At 39.8% G+C, this 22,312-nt stretch overlaps 2 protein-coding genes across 4 annotated transcripts; both read left to right on the top strand.

Moving 5' to 3' along the window:
• The first annotated feature begins 895 nt into the window (after positions 1 to 895).
• styk1b (serine/threonine/tyrosine kinase 1b) lies at positions 896 to 12,108 on the top strand. 2 transcript variants are annotated; one of them, XM_062992584.1, is made up of 10 exons: positions 896 to 2,097; positions 6,186 to 6,238; positions 6,909 to 7,091; positions 7,211 to 7,516; positions 9,111 to 9,292; positions 9,987 to 10,058; positions 10,210 to 10,418; positions 10,910 to 10,950; positions 11,029 to 11,125; positions 11,210 to 12,108. In XM_062992584.1, exons 2-10 carry the CDS (start codon positions 6,187 to 6,189, stop codon positions 11,403 to 11,405), a joined length of 1,338 nt encoding a protein of 445 aa, XP_062848654.1. In that variant the 5' UTR covers positions 896 to 2,097; position 6,186; the 3' UTR covers positions 11,406 to 12,108. The 2 variants fall into 2 exon arrangements, with proteins under 2 accessions (XP_062848654.1, XP_062848653.1); XM_062992583.1 differs by lacking the exon at positions 896 to 2,097 and having other exon boundaries at positions 5,754 to 6,238.
• Positions 12,109 to 13,535: 1,427 nt separating this feature from the next.
• mlf2 (myeloid leukemia factor 2) lies at positions 13,536 to 20,027 on the top strand. Of its 2 annotated transcripts, XM_062992582.1 has the most exons (9): positions 13,536 to 13,698; positions 14,153 to 14,221; positions 14,979 to 15,087; positions 15,519 to 15,563; positions 16,042 to 16,095; positions 16,411 to 16,536; positions 16,694 to 16,853; positions 17,864 to 18,044; positions 18,510 to 20,027. In XM_062992582.1, the coding sequence occupies exons 2-9, from the start codon at positions 14,178 to 14,180 to the stop codon at positions 18,511 to 18,513; spliced, it is 723 nt and encodes a 240-aa protein (XP_062848652.1). In that variant the 5' UTR covers positions 13,536 to 13,698; positions 14,153 to 14,177; the 3' UTR covers positions 18,514 to 20,027. The 2 variants fall into 2 exon arrangements, with proteins under 2 accessions (XP_062848652.1, XP_062848651.1); XM_062992581.1 differs by having other exon boundaries at positions 13,536 to 14,221.
• Positions 20,028 to 22,312: the final 2,285 nt, after the last annotated feature.

The following is a 22,312-nucleotide window of genomic DNA, read 5'->3' as shown; positions in this document are numbered from 1 at the left end:
ATAATTATATTAATACAATTATAATAAAGATAAAATAATATAATAACAGAAAAATAATTCTAATAATAAAATACTATTGTTTTTATAATAACAATAATGAATTATGATAAAAAACTTTTTATAATAACAAAATATAATAATAAAATACTACTTATTGGATTATGGTTGTAAAAATATTGTATAAAACACCTTTAATAGAAAAAGGATTAATAAAAAAGATAAAATATAAGAAATTAAAGAAAAAAATAACAGGTTACAGTAAACCTTTACAGCGTGATAGAGTGGTTGAGCAACCTGTGCAGTGGCGGCTGCTGGTCTTTCAAAGAGGGGAAGCTCATTGTCGGCTTACATCATAAAATTTGTCAATTTATTTATACATAAATTCTGCCTTCTGTTCCTTTTCAAGAAAATGGCCTGAAATGGGTTGCAGTTTGTCTTCCAACTTCACTCGCAAAATCCGCAATGGGACTGAAGCTCCCAGTGATTAAGTGATGGTGTAGCGATCAAGATAGTTGTCAATCAAAACGGGATTCAGCCTTTCGACTGATCCTCCAATCATCTTGCAGAATGAAGAATCATCTCAGCGTCCAGACCCGCCCACAGCTCCATTCACCCCCAGAGATGCCCAGCATCCGGGGGTGGAACAAAATCGTGGCATTTATACAATGACCGGCGAGTTTCGAAGCAATGAAAAAAAAACCTTCCATGCAGTCCCATTGAAGTGAATAGACGCTCAGCTTCTGCGGGCAAATGCATTGAGAAGTTCGAGTCAGTCGATTTGTGATAAGTAGCTGATTCTGAACGAACTCATCTTCGAGATGAACGTGTTCTAACGCATTTGTAGTCAATGAAATGTTAACACAACTGTACATATTTGACCATTTAATTTTTGACATTTTAGGGAAAGCTGAGCTTCCCTTGCAGTCTTAGAGAAATCGCCACTTCTGTACAGTATATTGGAGAGAGAGAGAGAGAGGTTGAGCAACCTGTACAGTATATTAGAGAGAGAGAGAGAGAGCGTGGTTGAGAGACCTTTGCAGTATAATGGAGAGAGGGTGAGAGGTTGAGCGGCCTGTACAGTATATTAGAGAGTGAGTGGTTGAAAGACCTTTGCAGTGTGAGACAGCGAGCGGTTGGGCGACCTGTACAGTATATTAGAGAGAGAGAGTGGTTGAGAGACCTTTGCAGTGTGAGACAGAGAGCGGTTGGGCGACCTGTACAGTATATTAGAGAGAGAGAGAGAGAGAGAGAGAGTGGTTGAAAGACCTTAACAGTATGATGGAGAGAGAGAGTGGTTGAGCGACCTGTACAGTATATTAGAGAGAGAGGGTGGTTGAGAGACCTTTGCAGTGTGAGACAGAGAGCCGTTGGGAGACCTGTACAGTATATTAGAGAGAGAGAGAGTGGTTGAGCGACCTGTGCAGTGTATTAGAGAGAGAGAGAGTGGTTGAGCGACCTGTACAGTATATTAGAGAGAGAGAGTGGTTGAGCGACCTGTACAGTATATGAGAGAGAGAGAGTGGTTGAGCGACCTGTACAGTATATTAGAGAGAGAGAGTGGTTGAGCGACCTGTACAGTATATTAGAGAGAGAGAGAGAGTGGTTGAGCGACCTGTACAGTATATTAGAGAGAGAGAGTGGTTGAGTGACCTGTACAGTATATTAGAGAGAGAGTGGTTGAGAGACCTTTGCAGTGTGACAGAGAGAGAGTTTGAGTTGAGTGGTTGAAGGACATTTAGTGTGATAGAGAGAGAGAGAGGTTGAGCGACCTGTACAGTGTTATAGAGAGAGAGAGAGAGGTTGAGCGACCTGTACAGTGTGATAGAGAGAGAGAGTGGTTGAGAGACCTGTACAGTTTGATAGAGAGAGAAAGTGGGCGTGTCACCTGTGCAGTGTTATACAGAAGACAGAGAGAGTGAAGCACATTAACTAAGAGAGATAGAGAGAGATAGTGATAGTGTGTGTGTATTTGTGTATTTGCGTGTGGGTGAGAGAGCTATAGAATGTAATTTTTGAAAATATAAAGAGTGAGAGACAGGGTTAGAGGAACCTGAGGGAGGAATGCTGAACCAGAGAAGCTGACGGCATCACTCACAGGTAAAACCATCTTCATCATAATTATTCCATCTATGTGTTTGTTAGAAGTATTAAAGTGTTTGAAATGCTCACAGGGTGTAGTGAGTATTATTGAATAATATTCATTAAATATAAATATATAAGGTATGAATGGTGATTAAGTTAAGTCTTATTAAGTTTGTCTTTTTCGGAACATTTTTCTGAACTTTGTGTGTTGTGTTTCGCCGGTGATGAAAAATGTCGACAGACAGGTTTAGTAGTTGTACCACACCAACCTACAGGAAAAACAAACCTGTTCTGTGTGTGTGTGTGTGTGTTCAAATTTCATGTCTTGTGGATTTTCTAGGTCAACATAAGTAAAGACATCTTCTACAGGGAGCAAAACTAAATGTGACAAAATTCTGTTTGTAATAAGTTTAACAATTTGAAAAAAAAACAAATACATATTAAATGTTCCAAAACTTTTGCACACTTCACATTTATTCTGTCCACTTAAACTGTGTAGACGTTTGGTCATGTAAACAGAATTTAACTAGGGGTGTACAAACTTTTTCTAAAAGAACCCCAACATGAAAATACAGTTATTTTTAAATTAAATAGTTTCTCATGTTTCATAAGCTGTGATTTTGAGGCTAACAAATCATTATCAAGTAAATTATTTAAAAAATTGTTCAATATAAAACTGATTCTTAAAACATGAAACGTTTTAACTGTGAAACTAAACACTGAACTTTAATATTATTCAGGAGTAAATATTTATATATTCAAATCATTTAATCATTATACACTGATCAGCCATTACAGTAAAGTCACCTCCTTGTTTCTACACTCACTGTCCATTTTATCAGCTCCACTTACCATATAGAAGCACTTTGTAGTTCTACAATTACTGACTGTAGTCCATCTGTTTCTCTACATACTTTTTTAGCCTGCTCTCACCCTGTTCATCAATGGTCAGGACCCCCACAGAACCCCCACAGAGTAGATATTATTTAGGTGGTGGATCATTCTCAGCACTGCAGTGACACTGACGTGGTGGTGGTGTGTTAGTGTGTGTTGTGCTGGTATGAGTGGATAAGACACAGCAATGCTGATGGAGTTTTTAAAAACCTTACTGTCACTGCTGGACTGAGAATAGTCTACCAAGAGCAGTGTCCTATGACCTCTGATGAAGGTCTAGAAGATGACCAACTCAAACAGCAGTAATAGATGAGCGATCGTCTCTGACTTTACATCTACAAGGTGGACCAACTAAGTAGGAGTGTCTAATAGAGTGGACAGTGAGTGGACACAGTATTTTAAAACTCCATCAGCGCTGCTGTGTCTGATCCACTCATAATAGCACAACACACACTAACACACCACCACCATGTCAGTGTCACTGCAGTGCTGAGAATCATCCACCACCTAACAAACCATGCAGAGAAACAGATGGACTACAGTCAGTAATTGTAGAACTACAAAGTGCTTCTATATGATAAGTGGAGCTGATAAAATGGACAGTGAGTGTAGAAACAAGGAGGTGGTTTTAATGTTAAGGCTGATCAGTGTATTTAATCATATATTTAATACTTCAGGCTAAAAAGATCAAACAAAATTTAATATTTAAACCTATTTTTCTGCAATTCTGTTCATCTACGGCTGCTTACTTCTGTGTCCATATCAATACAGCTAGTCTGACTGCACCCACCTCATTAAGCCACAGGTGTTACAATAAGAAAGTATTTACACATCTCAGAGAGTGGATAATAGATTTTTAGAAGGCAAATTCAAATCAACTTCAGGTCCAAAGTTCATCTGCAAAAAACGTTCTGGCTGAAATAAAGAGTTGTGTTTGGATTTAAATGAGTAAATCTTAAAGAGCCCCTAGTTGGATCATTACTGCAGCACTAAATGTTTAGCTGCAATGATTCCTTTAGCCCAAACTGCAATTTTCATTCATTCATTCACTGTCTGCTTTAGCACTGCTTTATACTGTTCAGGGGCGTGGTGGGTCTAAAAGAAACACCCTGTACAATCTGTCACAGGCCAAGTAATGTGATATGAAGCTTTATAATCACCATCTTTGTTGTTGTGACTGTAAATATTCTATCCTGTTGTTTCCTTGTTCAGTGTTTGTTCAGTGGAATCTAGTTCAGATACAGTGTATCACAAAAGTGAGTACACCCCTCACATTTCTGCAAATATTTTATTATATCTTTTCATGGGACAACACTATAGAAATAAAACTTGGATATAACTTAGAGTAGTCAGTGTACAACTTGTACAACTTGAAATTAACTCAACACACAGCCATTAATGTCTAAATAGCTGGCAACATAAGTGAGTACACCCCACAGTGAACATGTCCAAATTGTGCCCAAAGTGTCAATATTTTGTGTGACCACCATTATTATCCAGCACGGCCTTAACCCTCCTGGGCATGGAATTCACCAGAGCTGCACAGGTTGCTACTGGAATCCTCTTCCACTCCTCCATGATGACATCACGGAGCTGGTGGATGTTAGACACCTTGAACTCCTCCACCTTCCACTTGAGGATGCGCCACAGGTGCTCAATTGGGTTTAGTCCATCACCTTTACCTTCAGCTTCCTCAGCAAGGCAGTTGTCATCTTGGAGGTTGTGTTTGGGGTCGTTATCCTGTTGGAAAACTGCCATGAGGCCCAGTTTTCGAAGGGAGGGGATCATGCTCTGTTTCAGAATGTCACAGTACATGTTGGAATTCATGTTTCCCTCAATGAACTGCAGCTCCCCAGTGCCAGCAACACTCATGCAGCCCAAGACCTTGATGCTACCACCACCATGCTTGACTGTAGGCAAGATACAGTTGTCTTGGTACTTCTCACCGGGGCGCCGCCACACATGCTGGACACCATCTGAGCCAAACAAGTTTATCTTGGTCTCGTCAGACCACAGGGCGTTCCAGTAATCCATGTTCTTGGACTGCTTGTCTTCAGCAAACTGTTTGCGGGCTTTCTTGTGCGTCAGCTTCCTTCTGGGATGACGACCATGCAGACCGAGTTGATGCAGTGTGCGGCGTATGGTCTAAGCACTGACAGGCTGACCTCCCACGTCTTCAACCTCTGCAGCAATGCTGGCAGCACTCATGTGTCTATTTTTTAAAGCCAACCTCTGGATATGACGCCGAACACGTGGACTCAACTTCTTTGGTCGACCCTGGCGAAGCCTGTTCCGAGTGGAACCTGTCCTGGAAAACTGCTGTATGACTTTGGCCACCATGCTGTAGCTCAGTTTCAGGGTGTTAGCAATCTTCTTATAGCCCAGGCCATCTTTGTGGAGAGCAACAATTCTATTTCTCACATCCACAGAGAGTTCTTTGCCATGAGGTGCCATGTTGAATATCCAGTGGCCAGTATGAGAGAATTGTACCCAAAACACCAAATTTAACAGCCCTGCTCCCCATTTACAACTGGGACCTTCACACATGACACCAGGGAGGGACAACGACACATTTGGGCACAATTTGGACATGTTCACTGTGGGGTGTACTCACTTATGTTGCCAGCTATTTAGACATTAATGGCTGTGTGTTGAGTTATTTTCAGAAGACAGTAAATCTACACTGCTATACAAGCTGTACACTGACTACTGTAAGTTATTTCCAAGTTTCATGTCTATAGTGTTGTCCCATGAAAAGATATAATAAAATATTTGCAGAAATGTGAGGGGTGTACTCACTTTTGTGATACACTGTATGTGATCATTTAAATTCACTGATCACATTTATGTAATGCTGTATATACAAACCTCAATTCCAAATAAGCTGGAACAAGACGTCAGATGCTAATTGAAACAGAAAGCAGTGGTTTGTAAATTCTCTCTGATCTGCACCTCCAGCACCACCCCATTCTGTCTCTACTCCCCTGGGTTCAGTCCTTTCTGTGGAAAAGTGCACCACATTTTGGGAAATGGGAGCTTCAAGCTTGGTGTTGCTGATCATGTTAGTCCTTGTGATTTAGTCATGATGGGTTTGGTCTGATAACATTCACACCACAATTACACTACAGCAAACAAAACACAAAAGAGTGTGTGAGTATATTATGTGTGTGTTTGCATGTAATGTTTCATTTGTAATGTATTTCTTGCAGAATGGCGTCCACAGCGCAGTACTCAGGGTGTAACGAAGGAGACACACTGTGTGGTGAGCAAACATTTATTTATTACTTTGTTCTTACCACCTGCTTTTCTCTGGTCAGGGTTGCAGTGTTGTGGATACTTTTTGTAGGGCAGTTGTAGCTTATTGGTTAGTGAAGCACAGTTAGACTCTTTTACACCAAATTTACCAAGGCAATTCTATTTGTTCTGAAACAGAAAAGTGTATTCCCCGAACTGTTGCAAAAAACTTGGTCTTTGTGTGGTATGTATTTCTCTTTACTGCAACTACAAGGCCCAGACCATTAAAAGCAGCTTCAAAACAATATTTGTTCTCAAACAAACCTGACTGTGTTCTGGCATTTAGGTTGTGTTGTCCTAGCTTCCTCAAAGAATGGATTTACACCACTACGAAGTTCAATAGTGGTGTGCTTTACATCACTTTATTTGAAAATGGTCATTGCACATGTTGATCCTAAGCTTGTGTGTATCACTCTGGACACAAAAAGATGAACTGACCACTTCTGACAGGGCACAAATGTGATGAGGTAATTCGTTAGATAGGTGGCATCCTGGGACAGTGCCACGTTGAAGTATCTGAGCTTAGTGACCTGTGCTTCTGTAAGTGTTTGTTCAGGGAGATTTCATAGCTGTATGACGCACCTGGTGGTGATGGGTGTGACCAAATAAGCTAAATACTTTTTTTTGTGTGTGTGTAGTAATTAGACTGTTTGAACCTGAGGTGATCGTCGTTCCTTTGCTTCTCATGCTGAGTTTCGTCATTATTTTGGCGATCTTGTTGCTGCTGCGCTTTTGTCCTGAGAAGGTGCATCGTGTCGGCCCAAAATTCACTCTAAAGAAACCCAAGCAGGGAGCTGTGAGGAACCTGCGCGGCATTGATGGTGAGAATGCAACTCGCTGAAAGTAAAATCTGATTTACTGTATGTATGCAAGCGCAGAATGGGCTCTTAATTCCTCATTAGGGATTGATAAATATGATTTTGTCTCTGTGTATCGGTAGCTCCTGCGGGTCTGAATGCATTGGAAGGTGAGAGCATAGCTCTCGAGCAAGCTCCATCTTACTCCACCTTCACCTCACTGACGAACGGTGGATCCTCACGAGGTATCGATAATCCAGCGTTCAGTCCTGGTACATTCAGTAACAGTCCTTTAATGAACCATCGCGAGGTTCCTCGGCAACGCCTGCCAGAAGCCTTTAAGTTGGTGGCGAAACTCCCATGCTCATACTCTCTGAAATCGGACAGTACCGTGTCTCTGTACAGAGCTCGCATGGAGAACAGGAACGTTGTACTGCGGGTACTTAACGGTACGTACAACTTTACCTTTCTATTAACATGTTTGCATTAATTATGATCAATATCAGACAGCTGCATCTCAAACCACATACACAGATGAACCTAAATATTAAAACCACCTTCCACAAAGTTGATTCAGTTCATCTGGAAACAAGTTTGTTGTAGAGAAATTTTACGTTCCGTCACTCATCCTAGTGACTTCTTCAGTCTGAGCTGGTGGTGAATAACCCCAACCTTATATGCAGTTGATTTGCATAACGGCCGATCACCGCTCATTGTCTAACAAAGTTCATTGTCTAACAATGAACAGGTACATATGCAAATCACAATGACCATTAGTTACAATGGCCATGTGTGCCTTTCACATATGATTGGGGTATAGCTCCTATAACAGCATTGTAAGATGGTGAGAGATGTACTCTCAGGCTCACCCCTCGGTTCAGGGATGGTCGTTCCCTCTTCACATAGATGGCCTCTTTGACTCCTCGTTCAAACCATTGTTCCTCCTTTTCAAGGATCTGCACATCGTCATCATTACACGAGTGGCCGCTGGCTTGCAGGTGAGTCCTGGCCAGAAGAGGTCGGTCTTCTATGTTGGGCCCTCCGTTTTCTCTACAGCAGACTTGTGTCCAGATGAACTGATTCAACTTAGTGGATTTGTGTACCTGGATTATTGAGCATGCATCAATACCACCTTCCCTTCCCAAAAAATGTGCACAACAATGTCTGTTCTGTAGCACTGATGCATGTGAGGAATTTATTTTAAAGCTGGGCTGATGGTAGTTTCTCGTAGTTCATGTGTTGAGTGCAACAGATATTCTGCTGGCACACCAGTGCTGATATTCTGAATTCCCCGGTCCGAATATCGACTCTGCTACTGGTTGGCTGGGCGCCATCTAGCGGGCACAAATGGCAGTGCCTGCAGCAGACAAATTGGTCACAGAGTCTAATGTGGTCCAAGTGGTCTAAGGAGGGGCCATCCAGAGGACGTAAATGCTAAGGCATCTGGTACGGATCAACAGAAGATCTAATGTGGATCAAACTGCAGATGATTTTAACCGTTTTGGTAAGGTAAATGCACCACAACACACAGTGCATCAAACCCTTTTGTGCCAGTCAACTCATGTCTACCACCAAAAGCACCTACAACATCATGCAGGCATTAAAACTGTTCATTGGGGCATTGGAAGAAGGCCGACTGGTCTGATTCCTGTTTTTCCAAGATTATGTGGACGGCTGGGAAGAAATGAAACCAGGATGCAAATAGGATGACTCAGCTCACTGTGTACAGATGTTAAAGATGCTGCTGGTAACATCCTGGTACCAGATCCTACAGGAACACTTCACATGTCTTGGTGCTCAGAGCTGATTTGCCAGCATACTTGGCAGGTGGTCCTAATGTTCTGGCTCATCTGTGTATGGTCAAGGGTATATAGAATAATTTATTATTAGTATGATGCATGTTCTAGTATTAAAATTATTAAATGTTTAATCCATCATGAACCCACTACCTAGTTTGAGAACCTTGTATTATTCTGATTAAGCATAAAAACTTCTTCAAAACTTTTCAGACCATCAGAATCTCTTTCTGTTTCACTGTTTCAGACTCGGCAAGTGTCAGTGAGAGTCAGTCGTTTCTGGACTTTGCATCGTTCTTGTCTCAGTTGGGTCCTCACCCGTTCCTGCCTGAACTGTTGGGTGTGGTTACTCTGCGTGCTCCTCTCATCATGGTGATGGAGGAGTTGGAGAACCAGGACCTTCTGTCATACCTGTGGAAGTGCAGACAGGTGAGAAATCATATCAACCCAACTAGTCATTTGTCTGTGACATGATTGAAGAGATGATCTTTCTAAAATGTTTTGTTTTGTGAATGTTATAAACCCTCCAGGAACAGAACCAACACAGACCAACAATAGCTTATAACTGGCCTACACTGGCTTATGCTACCAAATACTGACATGCTGACCTATTGCTGGACTGTAAAAACAGCAGTGTACCAACAATTGTTGTTTGTTTTTATGCTGGTTAAGCTTGTTTTTGTTAGGTACTGACCAGCATTCATTCATTCTCACATTAAACCAGTAATTGATTGGTATTTGGTAGTAGAAACCAGCTCTGCCAGCAATAAACTAAAACTGGTTTGTGCTTCTGTTAGCAGATTTATAAATCATAATAATATTAATTATTATTATTATTGTTTTTATTATTATGTTTAATAATAATAATAATAATAATAATATGCATATTATTATGCTTGTTATTAATATGTATTTATTAGTTTTTTGTGGTATTGCCACAAACTTGATGAGGATAAAGTGGTTAATAAAAATGAAACAAATAAATCATTATTATTATTTTTACATAATACATTATTATTGTTTTATTTTCCCTTTATTATTATTTTTAATTCATTAATTTATTTATTTTTACTGTTATATAATTATTATGTTTCATTATTATTATTATATAATGTTTTCACAGACAGGAGCGGACTCATGTGAGATTACAGAAAGAAGAATTTTTACAATGGCGTCTCAGGTGGCTTCTGCTCTGGTAAGAAATGCTCAGATTTAATTTGTTTATTTTTGGCAGCTTCTAAATACGCTTGGAATTGTGTTTTTGTGTCATGATGATGATGATGTTTGTAATAGCAGTAATCTCTGTTAGCTTGCTGTACTTACTGATGTTTTTCTCTGTGCTGCAGGACTTCCTTCATTCCAAAGATATTATTCATGGAAATATCAAAGCTCGAAGTGTATTAATTAGCAGAATGCTAACAGCTAAACTGTGGGGGCTCAGCGGTGTGTATGCAAGAACAACACATGGATTGAACTACAACAATGATCCTGGGCGGAAAAAATGGCAGGCTCCAGAGCTACTGGCTAACAGAGCGGCTAGCCAAAAGAGCGATGTGTATGTGTTTTATTACAGCTCAGTGATATCTGAAACTTGTTATTTTTTGTGACTGAAAGATTAGAACACATTCCTTGTGGATTTTCTGAAAATCTGCTGGGTCAAAAATATACAGACAGCATCTTAATTGATGAATTTGCTTGTGTATTAAGTTCAATTCAGCTTTGTATCATGACCTTCTGATTCCTCATTACTAATTATAATTTACTACATCTGCTGACCTCTTTGTGTCCATATAAATATGGATAGTTTGTTTGCATCGATTAAAGAGTACATAAAGCAGGGGTCAATTGCCAAGATCAAATAAATTAAAACTGTCAGCTTATGCTGGGAAGAAATGTGTTCAGATATTTAGATGTAAGCAAAGAAAATGCATGCATGTCTATTACACGTGTTTATAAACTTTTGACCTTTTTTGTCCCATCACTGCCCTCTCAAAAATAAAGATTTTTATTCTTAATTATGTTTTGTTTGGTTGTGTTTCTCTGTAGATGGTCCTTTGGGTTGATGCTGTACGAGATGGCGACTCTCGGTGAGTGGCGATTAACTACTAATTATTTTCCTCATATCTCTGATTCCTTGGTTAATCTGACATGACTTTCTTCTGCAGGTGAAGTTCCATTTGCTGATCTTCCACCTACTGAACTTCTTCAGTTCCTCCAGAGAGGAAAATCACTGAAGAAACCACACAACTGCTCCAGCTCACTGTAATATACACATTTAAGTTTGTCTAAAACACAATAATCCAACATATATTTAATGATATTTAAATAATCAAACCTCTTTTTTAGATACTCCATCATTAAAAGCTGCAGTCATTTTAAAGAACAAGATCGCCCGACGATGGCTGAGATCAGACACAAACTCCAATCAGGAGAGAAGAATGCCAACGACAAAACTGCTCTCCGGACCAATCAGCCCATAAGCATTGGGTATTACCTTCAGGAGGCCGGATACGGAGAGTCCAACCACTACACTGTTTTCTAAAAAGAGTTAACAAGATGAAAATGACATGGAGCGGTTTGTTACATTGAACCAAGAACTATGATCCTTATTTACTCCCCAAACCTCAAAACAAGGGTACAGCCCAGAATAGGAAACATTACATTGTGACTGTAGTACTGTTAGCTTGTTTACAATTTTTACACTGTATATTATGAAGACTTGTATATTATTTTATATATTATATATTACTTTACAACTTTATTTAACACAAGCCTAAAAACACACACTTTTACCCCGAACATTTATACACAAGTTTTGAATGAAGTCAAGAAGAATAAAACAAAAATAAAATATTGATCAATGCACTTTTAAAATCAGTGCACTTTTTTATTTACACTATAATACTAAGAGGTTTAAACATCATTTATAATGGGCATGCTCATGCTAGCTAAGCTGAATGACAAAACCATGCCAAAAACTGCATCCCAATCCTCACAATAAGATAAAATAGTGTCTAAATAATTGGACGGATTTTGTACAGTAGCATTTGCTATGCATACCAGTTTTGTACTAATTTGGTGCAGTAATTTAGTAAAAGAGCAATCCCATAACCCATCCCATCATGCACCATAAACCAAAAGGATGAGGACAGTTGAGAATTCGACTGTGAAAGTGCTCATTTATCTTCTACTGTGAACTTTTTTTTTTAGTTCTGATTAAAAGGAATAAAATTATCTGTTGATAACTGTTTTTAGGTCATTTATACATTGCTTTACATTTATCTTTGATCATTTAATCTGTCCGTATTCAAGATCATAAAATCATTATTCGGATCTTTTCTTTTAGGTTTATTAACAATGTACAACTATGTTTTAATTAAAGAGATGTTTTAAAATAATTTTAACAGGTGTATATATATATATACTGTATACATATAGTATATATATACAAGGGATTTTCAAAAAGTTTCCGCACTTATATATTTCCGTTGAAAACAGTGTGTTTGGGAGGAGTAGTAATTGGTCGTGTCTAAGAGACGAGAGAGCTTATAGTCCGGATTTAGCGCCATCTGATTTCCACCTTTTTGGACGCTCAAAGAAGCTTTAGAGGGAAGAACTACGCGCTCAACTAAATACATTTTCTTGCTGATGCCATTAAAAAAAAGTTAGTACGACGCTGGGAAAAATGCATCGGAAGGTGATGATGTAGAAAAGTGATGTCATTTGTTTGTATATTTATATACACCAATCAGCCATACCATTAAAACCACCTCCTTGTTTCTACACTCACTGTCCATTTTATCAGCTCCACTTACCATATTTGTAGTTCTACAATTACTGACTGAAGTCCATATATTTATCTGCACTCTTTGTTAGCCCCCTTTCATGCTCTTCTTCAATGGTCAGGACTCTCCCACTACAGAGGTGGTGGGTCATTCTCAGCACAGCAGTGACACTGACATGGTGGTGGTGTGTTAGTGTGTGTTGTGCTGGTATGAGTGGATCAGACACAACAATGCTGATGGAGTTTTCAAACACCTCACTGTCACTGCTGGACTGAGAACAGTCCACCAACCAAAAATATCCAGCCAACAGCGCCCTGTGGGGAACGTCCTGTGACCACTGATGAAGGTCTAGAAGATGACCAACTCAAACAGCAGTGATAGATGAGCGATCGTCTCTGACTTTACACCTACAAGGTGAACCAATTGGTAGGAGTGTCTAATAGAGTGGACAGTGAGTGGACACGGTATTAAAAAACTATATATATATATATATATATATATATATATATATATATATATATATAATTATTTATCATCATTATTTTTATTGTTATTGTTATTATTATTATTGCAGTTTGGAACTCAAAAGTAAGTTCAGCAAAATTAGAAACTGAATTTAAGAACTTGAGCAAGAATAAACATTCAATTAGAAATTCTATAGCTTTCTAAAACCCTTTTTATATTTAATTGGCCTGAAAACATTTCTGAGCTTTATGATTTTTCTTTAATAATTTTATCTCTATTAAACAGTGTAGAGAATCAGTGAAAGGCTGTTTGGAAGGAACTCGGTGACTCTGGGCTCTCAGCTGTACGAGTCAGGACTTTTATATTAGGAGCTTCGTTTTCTTTATTTCTGCTTCATCCCCCCTTTCTTCTGCATCTACTGAAGGTTGTGGGCTGATGTAGAAACGTTTGTGGGTTTTGGAAAAGGATGTTAGTCGGTGTGATTTAAACGTAATTTATATGTTCCAATTACACTCCTGGACTGGAGAGTCTTGTGTACTAGCGTTGTTTATATAGCCGTGTCTATAGCTAGCATTAGCATCGGCGGTGGGTTGTGTTTGTTTCCTTTGTCGCTTTATTGCTGTTTTTCATTCCAACTGAACCGGTTTAAAACGAAAGGGGATTTAAATCCGCTTTCAACCGGTTGTCTTCTGTGAGCATTGCGGTAGTTTGTATAAATATCGCGTTTATTATTCCACATTTATTTCTCGACATTTTTCCGCTGTTGACTTATGACAGAAGCTAATGCTAGCGTGCTAACATTAGCTACAGCTGATTGTGTGCGGTTCAGAGAAACCGAGTGTATAAATGTTTACACAGAAAGCTTCACTCACTCTTACGCTTTCATTTTCACTCGGTGTAAAGTAACAGGGTCGGTTATTCAGTAATACCACTCATTAAAAACTAATTAGCCTAGCAGTGTTTGGATATTGATTGGGGACTTTACTAGGATTTACCCAGATTAGCACTAAATTACGCAAATTCGTATTTAATTGCGCAGATTAGAACTGAACACAGAGCAGAAGATGTTTCGGTACCCGGACGACGTTGATGACAATCCGTACATCATGTGAGTATTTATTTTTGTTTATTTCACTTTTTAGGGTTGTGCTCTTATATCTAAATCATAAAACTGTAATATTTAAAACTGATTTAATTACACCTGACATAAACGTTTACATTTGTGAAGAACACATGCCAATGCAGTCTTGAGATGTACAGATATAAATAGAGCTTGTTTGGCTGCATTTCTTTGCCAAGTTCGGAAAAAAATAAAAACTTTACCCCAAGACGAGAGTGCATTTGCCCCGATTGAATCCAAGATTGAACCCAAGAACCGACCGGCAGTACCAGAAAGCAAAGCCTTTTCACTTTGGGTTGCTTAGTGGGCTTGACTGTGGACAGTGTCACCTATGTTGCAGTAGCTTTTGATTTTAGACCAGATCTGAGATTTAACCATCCACCCACTATAATAAGCATAACAGGGTTCAATGAACTGTACAGCTGACAGATGGTTTATTTAGAAATGCTCCAAGTGTGGAGCACTTGTGGATGAAATCATTTCGGTACCCAGGTAACATCCATCAGTCTCTCATGGTGGAGGTTCAGAACAAATTTGGCAAATAATAAAACAATCTGGATTTGCTGATCCATTTTTTTGGACTATAAGAAGTAGAAATGCAACAAACTTTTTAAGGGTTTACATGTCATTTTATGAACAATTTACAGTTCATTATATATCGCTAGGAAAATAGTTCATCTCTAACATTCAGCATGTCTGTATGTATTCACGTTTTGGTTCTGTTTTTTTTTTTTTTCCAATTTAGGGACCCATTTGCAGCACATCGTCGTCAGATGAGTGGTGTGTTTGGTTCATTTGGATTTGATCCATTTCCTATGAATCCTCAGATCCAGTCAGCCCGATCGCCTCTGCAGGTAAGCAATAGTCTGATGCACTAGTGCACTTTCACTTAGCACCAGGTTTGAGTTTCAGCCATTTCACAAACCTGGTTGGGTGCATTACAAACTCGATAGGCTATATCTAAATAAGGCATGGTTGGATGGAGTACCACCTCATCAACACTTATCCACCAAGACCAAGATCTGAGCGGTGCCTACAGCCCAGTTGGGCACTCAGGAGTCACAGTCTGCTGTTATTAGCAGCCCAACATTTGGCAGCTCACATGCTATCGTCATGCACTTTTTTGGGGGTGGTTTTAATGTTTTGATTCATCAGTATAAAATCAATTTGGTTGAATTTGTGCGCCAACCCCTTTCTATATTTTCTGTGTGTAACACATTTAATCTGTCTGTCAATCTGTCTTGTTTTTTTAGTTGATTTAAAATGTCCTTTTTTCTCTTTTTAGCAAGCTCAGGCTGGAGCTATAACCCCCTTTGGCATGATGGGAATGGTAAGATGTTACTTATGTCATGTAAGAAATAAGGTCTTCTGAAGTGTCCTGTTATAATGGACAACATGGAGGTGAAGAACCATGAAGTAAAGTGGATTTTTTTCCTCCAACAGCTGTATTATTTGACTATTACAGGACAGTCTCTTATTCTGAACAAAACTGAGGCACTCTTTTCAGAAAGGCTCCCCACCATAACATGGTGCACCAGAGCAGAAATAGCAATGTATCAAAAAGTGCCCTATGAGCTGAGTCTTTCTGTAAGAAACTGCTACTGGCTGGTGTAAATGTGCAGCTGACTTTTACACATGCCATAGCAGGTGAGTGTTAGTCAGCAGCCCTACTTAGCTAGAGGTATTGTGCAACCAGCAGAGGTTGCCAGAGTGCACAGGGGAAGTATATCAAAAATTGGAAGAAAGCCACACACAATATGTGTTGTATTCATAGTGTTGTAATGAGGAAGATGATGTTTCTGTTGCAGGGTGGAGGATTTATGGACATGTTCGGCATGATGAATGGCATGATGGAAAACATGGTACGTGACGTTATTTTGTGTTTTTACCTGTTCTTTGGTAAGGCGTCCATGGATCTTTAAATACATAAATGCTCTCATAAATATTAAAAAGATTTCAAAGCTGCAGTGGATGGAATTTTAGTTCTAGTAGCTTTGTTTTTACTTTGATTTCCTTTAATCTTCATGAAATAAAGATAAAATTCAAGTTTCTAATTTTTTGTCCACTACCTTTATCTGCATGTGTGATGAACATATGATTTTTACACTTTTTGATGTGTACATTTGTGAATGAAACATTTGTAGGTTTATGTTGTGTTCATTTGTATGTGTGTTTAGGATAGGTTCTCTGGAGCTCCACCGTGTCAGTCGTTCTCCTCTTCAACCGTCATCTCGTACAGCAGCGACTCTGAAGCACCAAAAGTGTATCAGCAAACCAGAGAGATCAGAACAGCACCTGGAGGGGTTAGATACACATGTTTAATTCTGACTTTATTACACCGCTGCACCAAGCTGGGGATGGCTGTTTTATTCTTCAGCTTGCTTAGACAAGTATAGTATGTTTGATATATTTTACATTGCAGTTTGCTGGTAAATGTAACTTTCGGTGTGTTGTTTATAGATTCGAGAGACTCGTCAGTCATTACGTGACAGCGCCAGCGGGATGGAGCAAATGTCCATCGGACATCACATTGGAGATCGAGCTCACGTGTTGGAACGTTCCAGAAATGCGCACACCGGAGACCAGGAGCACAGACAGGATTTTATTAACCTGGAGGAGAGTGAGTACTTTATCACTCTACAATTCATGCTAATGATTTATCATCATCTGGTGCAACAGTCAGAATACACCAGCCTGGTCTTCTGTACCTGCTAAAATCTTTGTATGAATGCATATGGCAGATTCTCGTGTCTGAGGAGGTGTGTATAAGTCTGCCACCCTTCTCAGCCAGTGAGTGTGTGGTACAGCTGGCAGCCTAAAAGAGTGTATAAAAGCTTGGTATGGTGTAAAAAAAAAAAGGACCATGCGAAAAAAGAGGATAATCAATCCAAACATAAATGAAAAAATGATAAGAATTTCAGGCATGAAAACCAACATTAGTTACATTAATTCAAAATTCATAATAATTGTAAAATACAGCTTTATAGTTCAATTTTAACCAATTTTGACTCAGTTATGCTGAATCCCCCTCTGAAGTGTGCCCAATCTGCGGGTGGTTCTGAGAGCCACGCTAAACGAAGATCGCATATCGCAGTGAAAAGAGATGCTGTCCGACCTTCCCTCCCTCAAACCCGGGACTGATCCGGGTGCACGTGCGGGGGAAGAGGTGGTGAATCACATGAAGCTTAGCATGGGTCTCAGTACAATACAGTTATGTGTGGGAACCCAACACTAATGGGTGATAAGAACCACACCTGCAAATTGAACACATTCCAGAGGGGGATTCAGCATAAATAAGTCAAAATTGGTTAAATTGAACTAAATAATAATTAAGAAGGAATTAAAGCTTTATTATTATACAATGGTCTATGCAATTGTGTTGGTTTGGATGACCTGTTTATGTATTCTAATAGGCTTGAAGTCAGCAGATCAGTTGGATAATGCTGCTCTGAATTTTTTTTTTTAAATTTTTTTTTTTTTTTTTTTTTTTTTTTTTTTTTTTAGAAACCAGTCTTAAGTTCTTATGATTTTATGTTTGGACTCGTTTCCTTCAGATTTCACACATGTATTTCAGCTGCATTTTTGGCTAAAAGTGCATGTTAGACAGTGTTTGTTTCTTCACCTCTGCAGGTGAGGCAGTAGCGTTTGATGAGGAATTTAGGAGGGGTGTTGGACGCTACATTCCTCCCAGCAACCGCAGCTTGGATTATGGACGAAGCAGAAGAACAGGACCGGGGCAACTGGCATTGCCTGCCCCCCCAAATTCCTCCACCTCTTCCCCTCGACACCCTCATCGCCCTCGCTATGACTGGTAAGAACCCAAATCATCAAGCTCGGTACAAACAGCGCAAGTACAGTTCAAGTGTTTTAGTAACACCCACTGTTAACAGGTGTATACAGTCAATTCTGTATAATAAATGATATGCTTCTATTTTTTGAAAATGCAGTTTGGGGAAAGCCCTATTCTGGTTTTTCAGTGCACAAACCGAGCTCCAAAAAGAAATGGTTTAATGAAGCTTTGATGGAGCTGTGGAGCTACTACAGTGGCCTGCACAGATCCCTGACCTCAATCCCACCGAACTCCTTTGGGATGTTCTTTGGGATGGAATGTCGATTGTGAGCCAGGCCTTCTCATCCACTATCGAGGCCTGCCCATTCAAATGCTCTTTTGACTCTCTGGCCATTGTACATGACAATTGGACATGACTCAAATGTGAGAACAAAAAGTAACTAATTAAAGGATGTTTGATAATTTGATGGTTTTAATTGTTTGCAGGTGAAAGAACCAAGAACCTCATGATCTACCTGATGATGTGAACCAGTGTTTGAGATTTAAACTGATCCTGCACCGTGTGTGTGTGTGTGTGTGTGTGTGTGTGTGCGTGTGTGTGTGTGTGCGCGCGCGCGCGCGCGTGTGTGTGTGTGTGTGTTTGTTAGACTAGGCGTATAGTCTCTGTATAGGAAAGTCTGTTGGGTCCAAAGAGCTGATTGCACTTCTGTTACTAGTCAACTTTGCCAGTACCTCACCATGACCAGTCTGCTATAGGTGTTTTAAACCACACTCCATACTGACCCATTTTACTAACTGTACACTCTTCCAGATTACACCAGCAGGGCTGCTATAGTTTCAAGTAGAACACATAGTCTTGGGTTTGCGTCTCGGCGGTGCCACCAGCCCGGCTGCACATTCACCAGACTCAGTTGGCCTCGTCCAATAAAATGAAAGGCTGGGTGAGGTTTTTCCTCGTTGACTATGCAACAGCCACCCCTGCTGTGTGTTTAAGGCATGTACATGAGAGGGAGTACTGTGATCATCTGTAAGAATCCTCTCCTGTAAAGATACTTATGGCGTTTGCTAGCTTGTGGCCTTCCACAGCCATCGTAAGTGCATGGAAATTGGGTTTATCCAAATTGGGACAGTTTTTGCTGTAAAAAAATCTGAAGCTGCTGGATCATGGTGACTGTGTTCATGATCATTTTAGTTTGACACAATCATGGGTCTAGAGCTGTGGTTCTCGGTCTGTTCCACAAACAGTCGCACTATGCTGAGGCTTTTCCTGGATGTGAGTAAAAACCATAGGATTCGAGGATTCGAAGCTCCTGTGCAAAAAAGAAGCTCCTGCTCTTGCTCTTTCTTTGTCCATGAGACCGGCAACAAGCTTAAGTCCAGTGCATTGTAAAGCTTGATGTGCTCGTTTGTGGACATAGACACCGTTTGAGCATATGGTTCACCTTGCTCTATATCAATGTTTAATAATTGTATAAAATGCATTTTTTTCGTAGTGCATGAAGATTTTTGGACCCTATATATTCTGAACACACCACACACACTGTTGAACATGTGAAGTCTATTCCTATGCTTCCAACTTAAATATTAAAATGTGTAATTATTTACTGCTACACCAGGCATGTGCCGATATTCAACACTATACTGCAGTAACTGCTTACTTTTAAACACAGTTTACGGTAGTTTTGCCATCCCAAAACTTCCGGCCTTTTAATTTGGGTAGAATAAGTTATAAAATAACCCTCTCCTCTCATGTTTGTCCAAAAATAAAGGGACCACAGAATGAGCAGACTTGATTTCTGGCTGCCTCCTGGAATGGAGAGCGGTCTGTATTGGGAAGTAGGTGTGGTTATGTGAATGTTGTGATGTATTGCATTCTTAATTATCGGTACATGCCTACACTGTACAGTTGGTAAATGTCTGTGGTGTTGATGCTATGCTAATCTGTGGGTTGAGCTGTACACTGTTCACTCGTTAACCTTATTAATAAATACAATTGATAAATTACACTTTTCTTGGGTCTTTTTTTTTTTTTTTTTTTTTTTTTTTTAAGATAAATTACATTCCCAGCATACACTCTCATACCCCTTTTCCACCGACGCGGCACGGAGCCCGTTCCGGTTCTTGAACTTGATTTTGAACCGGTTCCGCGTGTTTCCACCGGAGAAAAGAGGTTCCAGACAGTGAACTAGCGGGCCAATCTGGCACCACAGAATACTTGGTTTTTCAGCTTGAACCGTGACGTCCATCTGTGGGCGCATCATGTTGTACAGCATAACAACAGCAACAATGCCGTCAGCTGGGGTCTCATATGGAGCTTAATGCTGCATTTTTATCTGTTAAACTTCACTTGATTACATTTTGAGTTTGCCGCTTATATTTTCAAAGCGCCTTTAAAAAGATGAATTGTGTGATATTACGTGATAAAAGTGACCCGGACAGAACAAAACACGCTTAACGTGAAAAATAAAGCATGAAGCTTTTGCAACTCCCTGAGCTGCATAAACACACGTGAAGTAAATCCAGCTAAACACAGATACATGTGGTATTTTAGAGTGGATTTGATGTTTATTTCACACAGATTAATGTTCATGTTGTGGAACTTTAATGATGTTTCACCGCTCGAGTCGAACGCTGAGCAAATCAGCTATTTGCGCCGAGAGTCGTGGTGAAAGCGAATCGCAAAACTCCTCTCACGTCAATAAACTAAAGAAAACAACAACTGAGACAAACAAGTCATGTCTTCTTATCACCGATAGTTAGATCGCTGCTTTTTACATAAAAACAAACATCTGTAACAGCAGCACAAATGCTCGCACATAATCCACACACTCCGCCATGTTATTACTTCTCTTAACTCTTAGTGTGTAACGCCCACCGATGATGACGCCGCTTGGTTCTCAAAAACTGGTGGAAACGCGCGTCGGTTCTCTACAGAACACCAAGGTTCAGAGAAACCTGAACAGAACTGGTTCAAGAACCATGTTTTTTTTGGTGTAAAAGGGGTAAAAGTGGCCTGGGCCTGTGGGCCAAACACTGCCCAGTCCAGGTGCTTAACAAGCATCTGTTGAGGAAAGGCTGTAACGGTTATATCTTCCTTGGTACTGCAATAGCAACTCCTACTGTCTGTTCAAGGCATCTGCATGAGTGGTGGAAGAATACTTGGAGAGTAGAGTGCTTTGTGCATTAGGTTGTGAATCACTCCAGTTATTCTGGGGAAACTGATCACTGCAACCCTGACGAGGATAAACGGCAGTAAAACATGAAAAACAAAACCTCCAGTTGGATCCCAAAATGTTTATTAATGTCTCACTGATTCCCAGGTTCTATGTCCTTTAGCTATTTTTAATGTCAACTTTCTGAATACTCTCTGAGTAAATCTGGAACTAGAAGACATTGTGGTGAGCAGTGGGTCAGAGATTAATGTATTGGACTAGTAATTAGAAGGTCATTGGTTCACGCCCCACCACCACAAAGATGCCACAGTTGGGGCCCTTACCCCTTAATTGGTTGCATTGTAATTAGCTGCAATTGTAAGTAGCTTTGAAAAAAACAGGTGCCTGCTAAATGTCATACAGTGGTGTTCAAAAAAAAATAGCAGTCCAACACCATTAACCTGATAAATCACTGTTTTTAGTAGAAATGCTATTTGTACATAGCAAATAATTTACTTGAAAGTGTAGTAGAGTAATGAAAACAAAACAAACCCAACAATTAGGACATGCATGCCACTCATTCTGAGTAATTGAAGCATTGATTGAAAGGGGCTTGTTCAAAATAATAGCAGTGAGGAGTTCAATTGGTGAAATCATTCATTCTGCAGAAGAACGTGTGTCAAATTTGGCACTTATTTAATTTAGGAGGGTGGCAAATGTTGCACAGCTTGGTCATAGCGCGTTTCCTTCTGAAATACTGGGTAAAATGGGTTGTTCCAGACATTGTTCTGATGAACAGCATACTTTGATTAAAAAGTTGATAGTAGAGGGAAAAACATACAGAGAAGTGCAGCAAATTATTGGCTGCTCAGCTAAAATGATCTCAAATGCCTTGAAGTGACAACCAAAACCTGAAAGACGCAGAAGGAAGCGTGGAACTACTGTTCAAATGGATCGAAGAATAGCCAAAATGGCAAATACTCAGCCAATGATCACCTCCAGAAAGATCAAGGAACATCTGAAGTTGCTAGTGAGTACAGAAGATGATTAAGTGAAGCCAATTTACCAGCAAGAACTCCTTGCAAAGTCCCGTTGTTAAGAAAAAGACAAGTCCTGAATGGGTTAACATTTGCCAAG

Source organism: Trichomycterus rosablanca, chromosome 3 (genome assembly GCF_030014385.1).
Source record: "Trichomycterus rosablanca isolate fTriRos1 chromosome 3, fTriRos1.hap1, whole genome shotgun sequence".
NCBI classification, from domain to species: Eukaryota; Metazoa; Chordata; class Actinopteri; order Siluriformes; family Trichomycteridae; genus Trichomycterus; species Trichomycterus rosablanca.
This window is presented reverse-complemented; position numbering and strand designations above follow the sequence as displayed.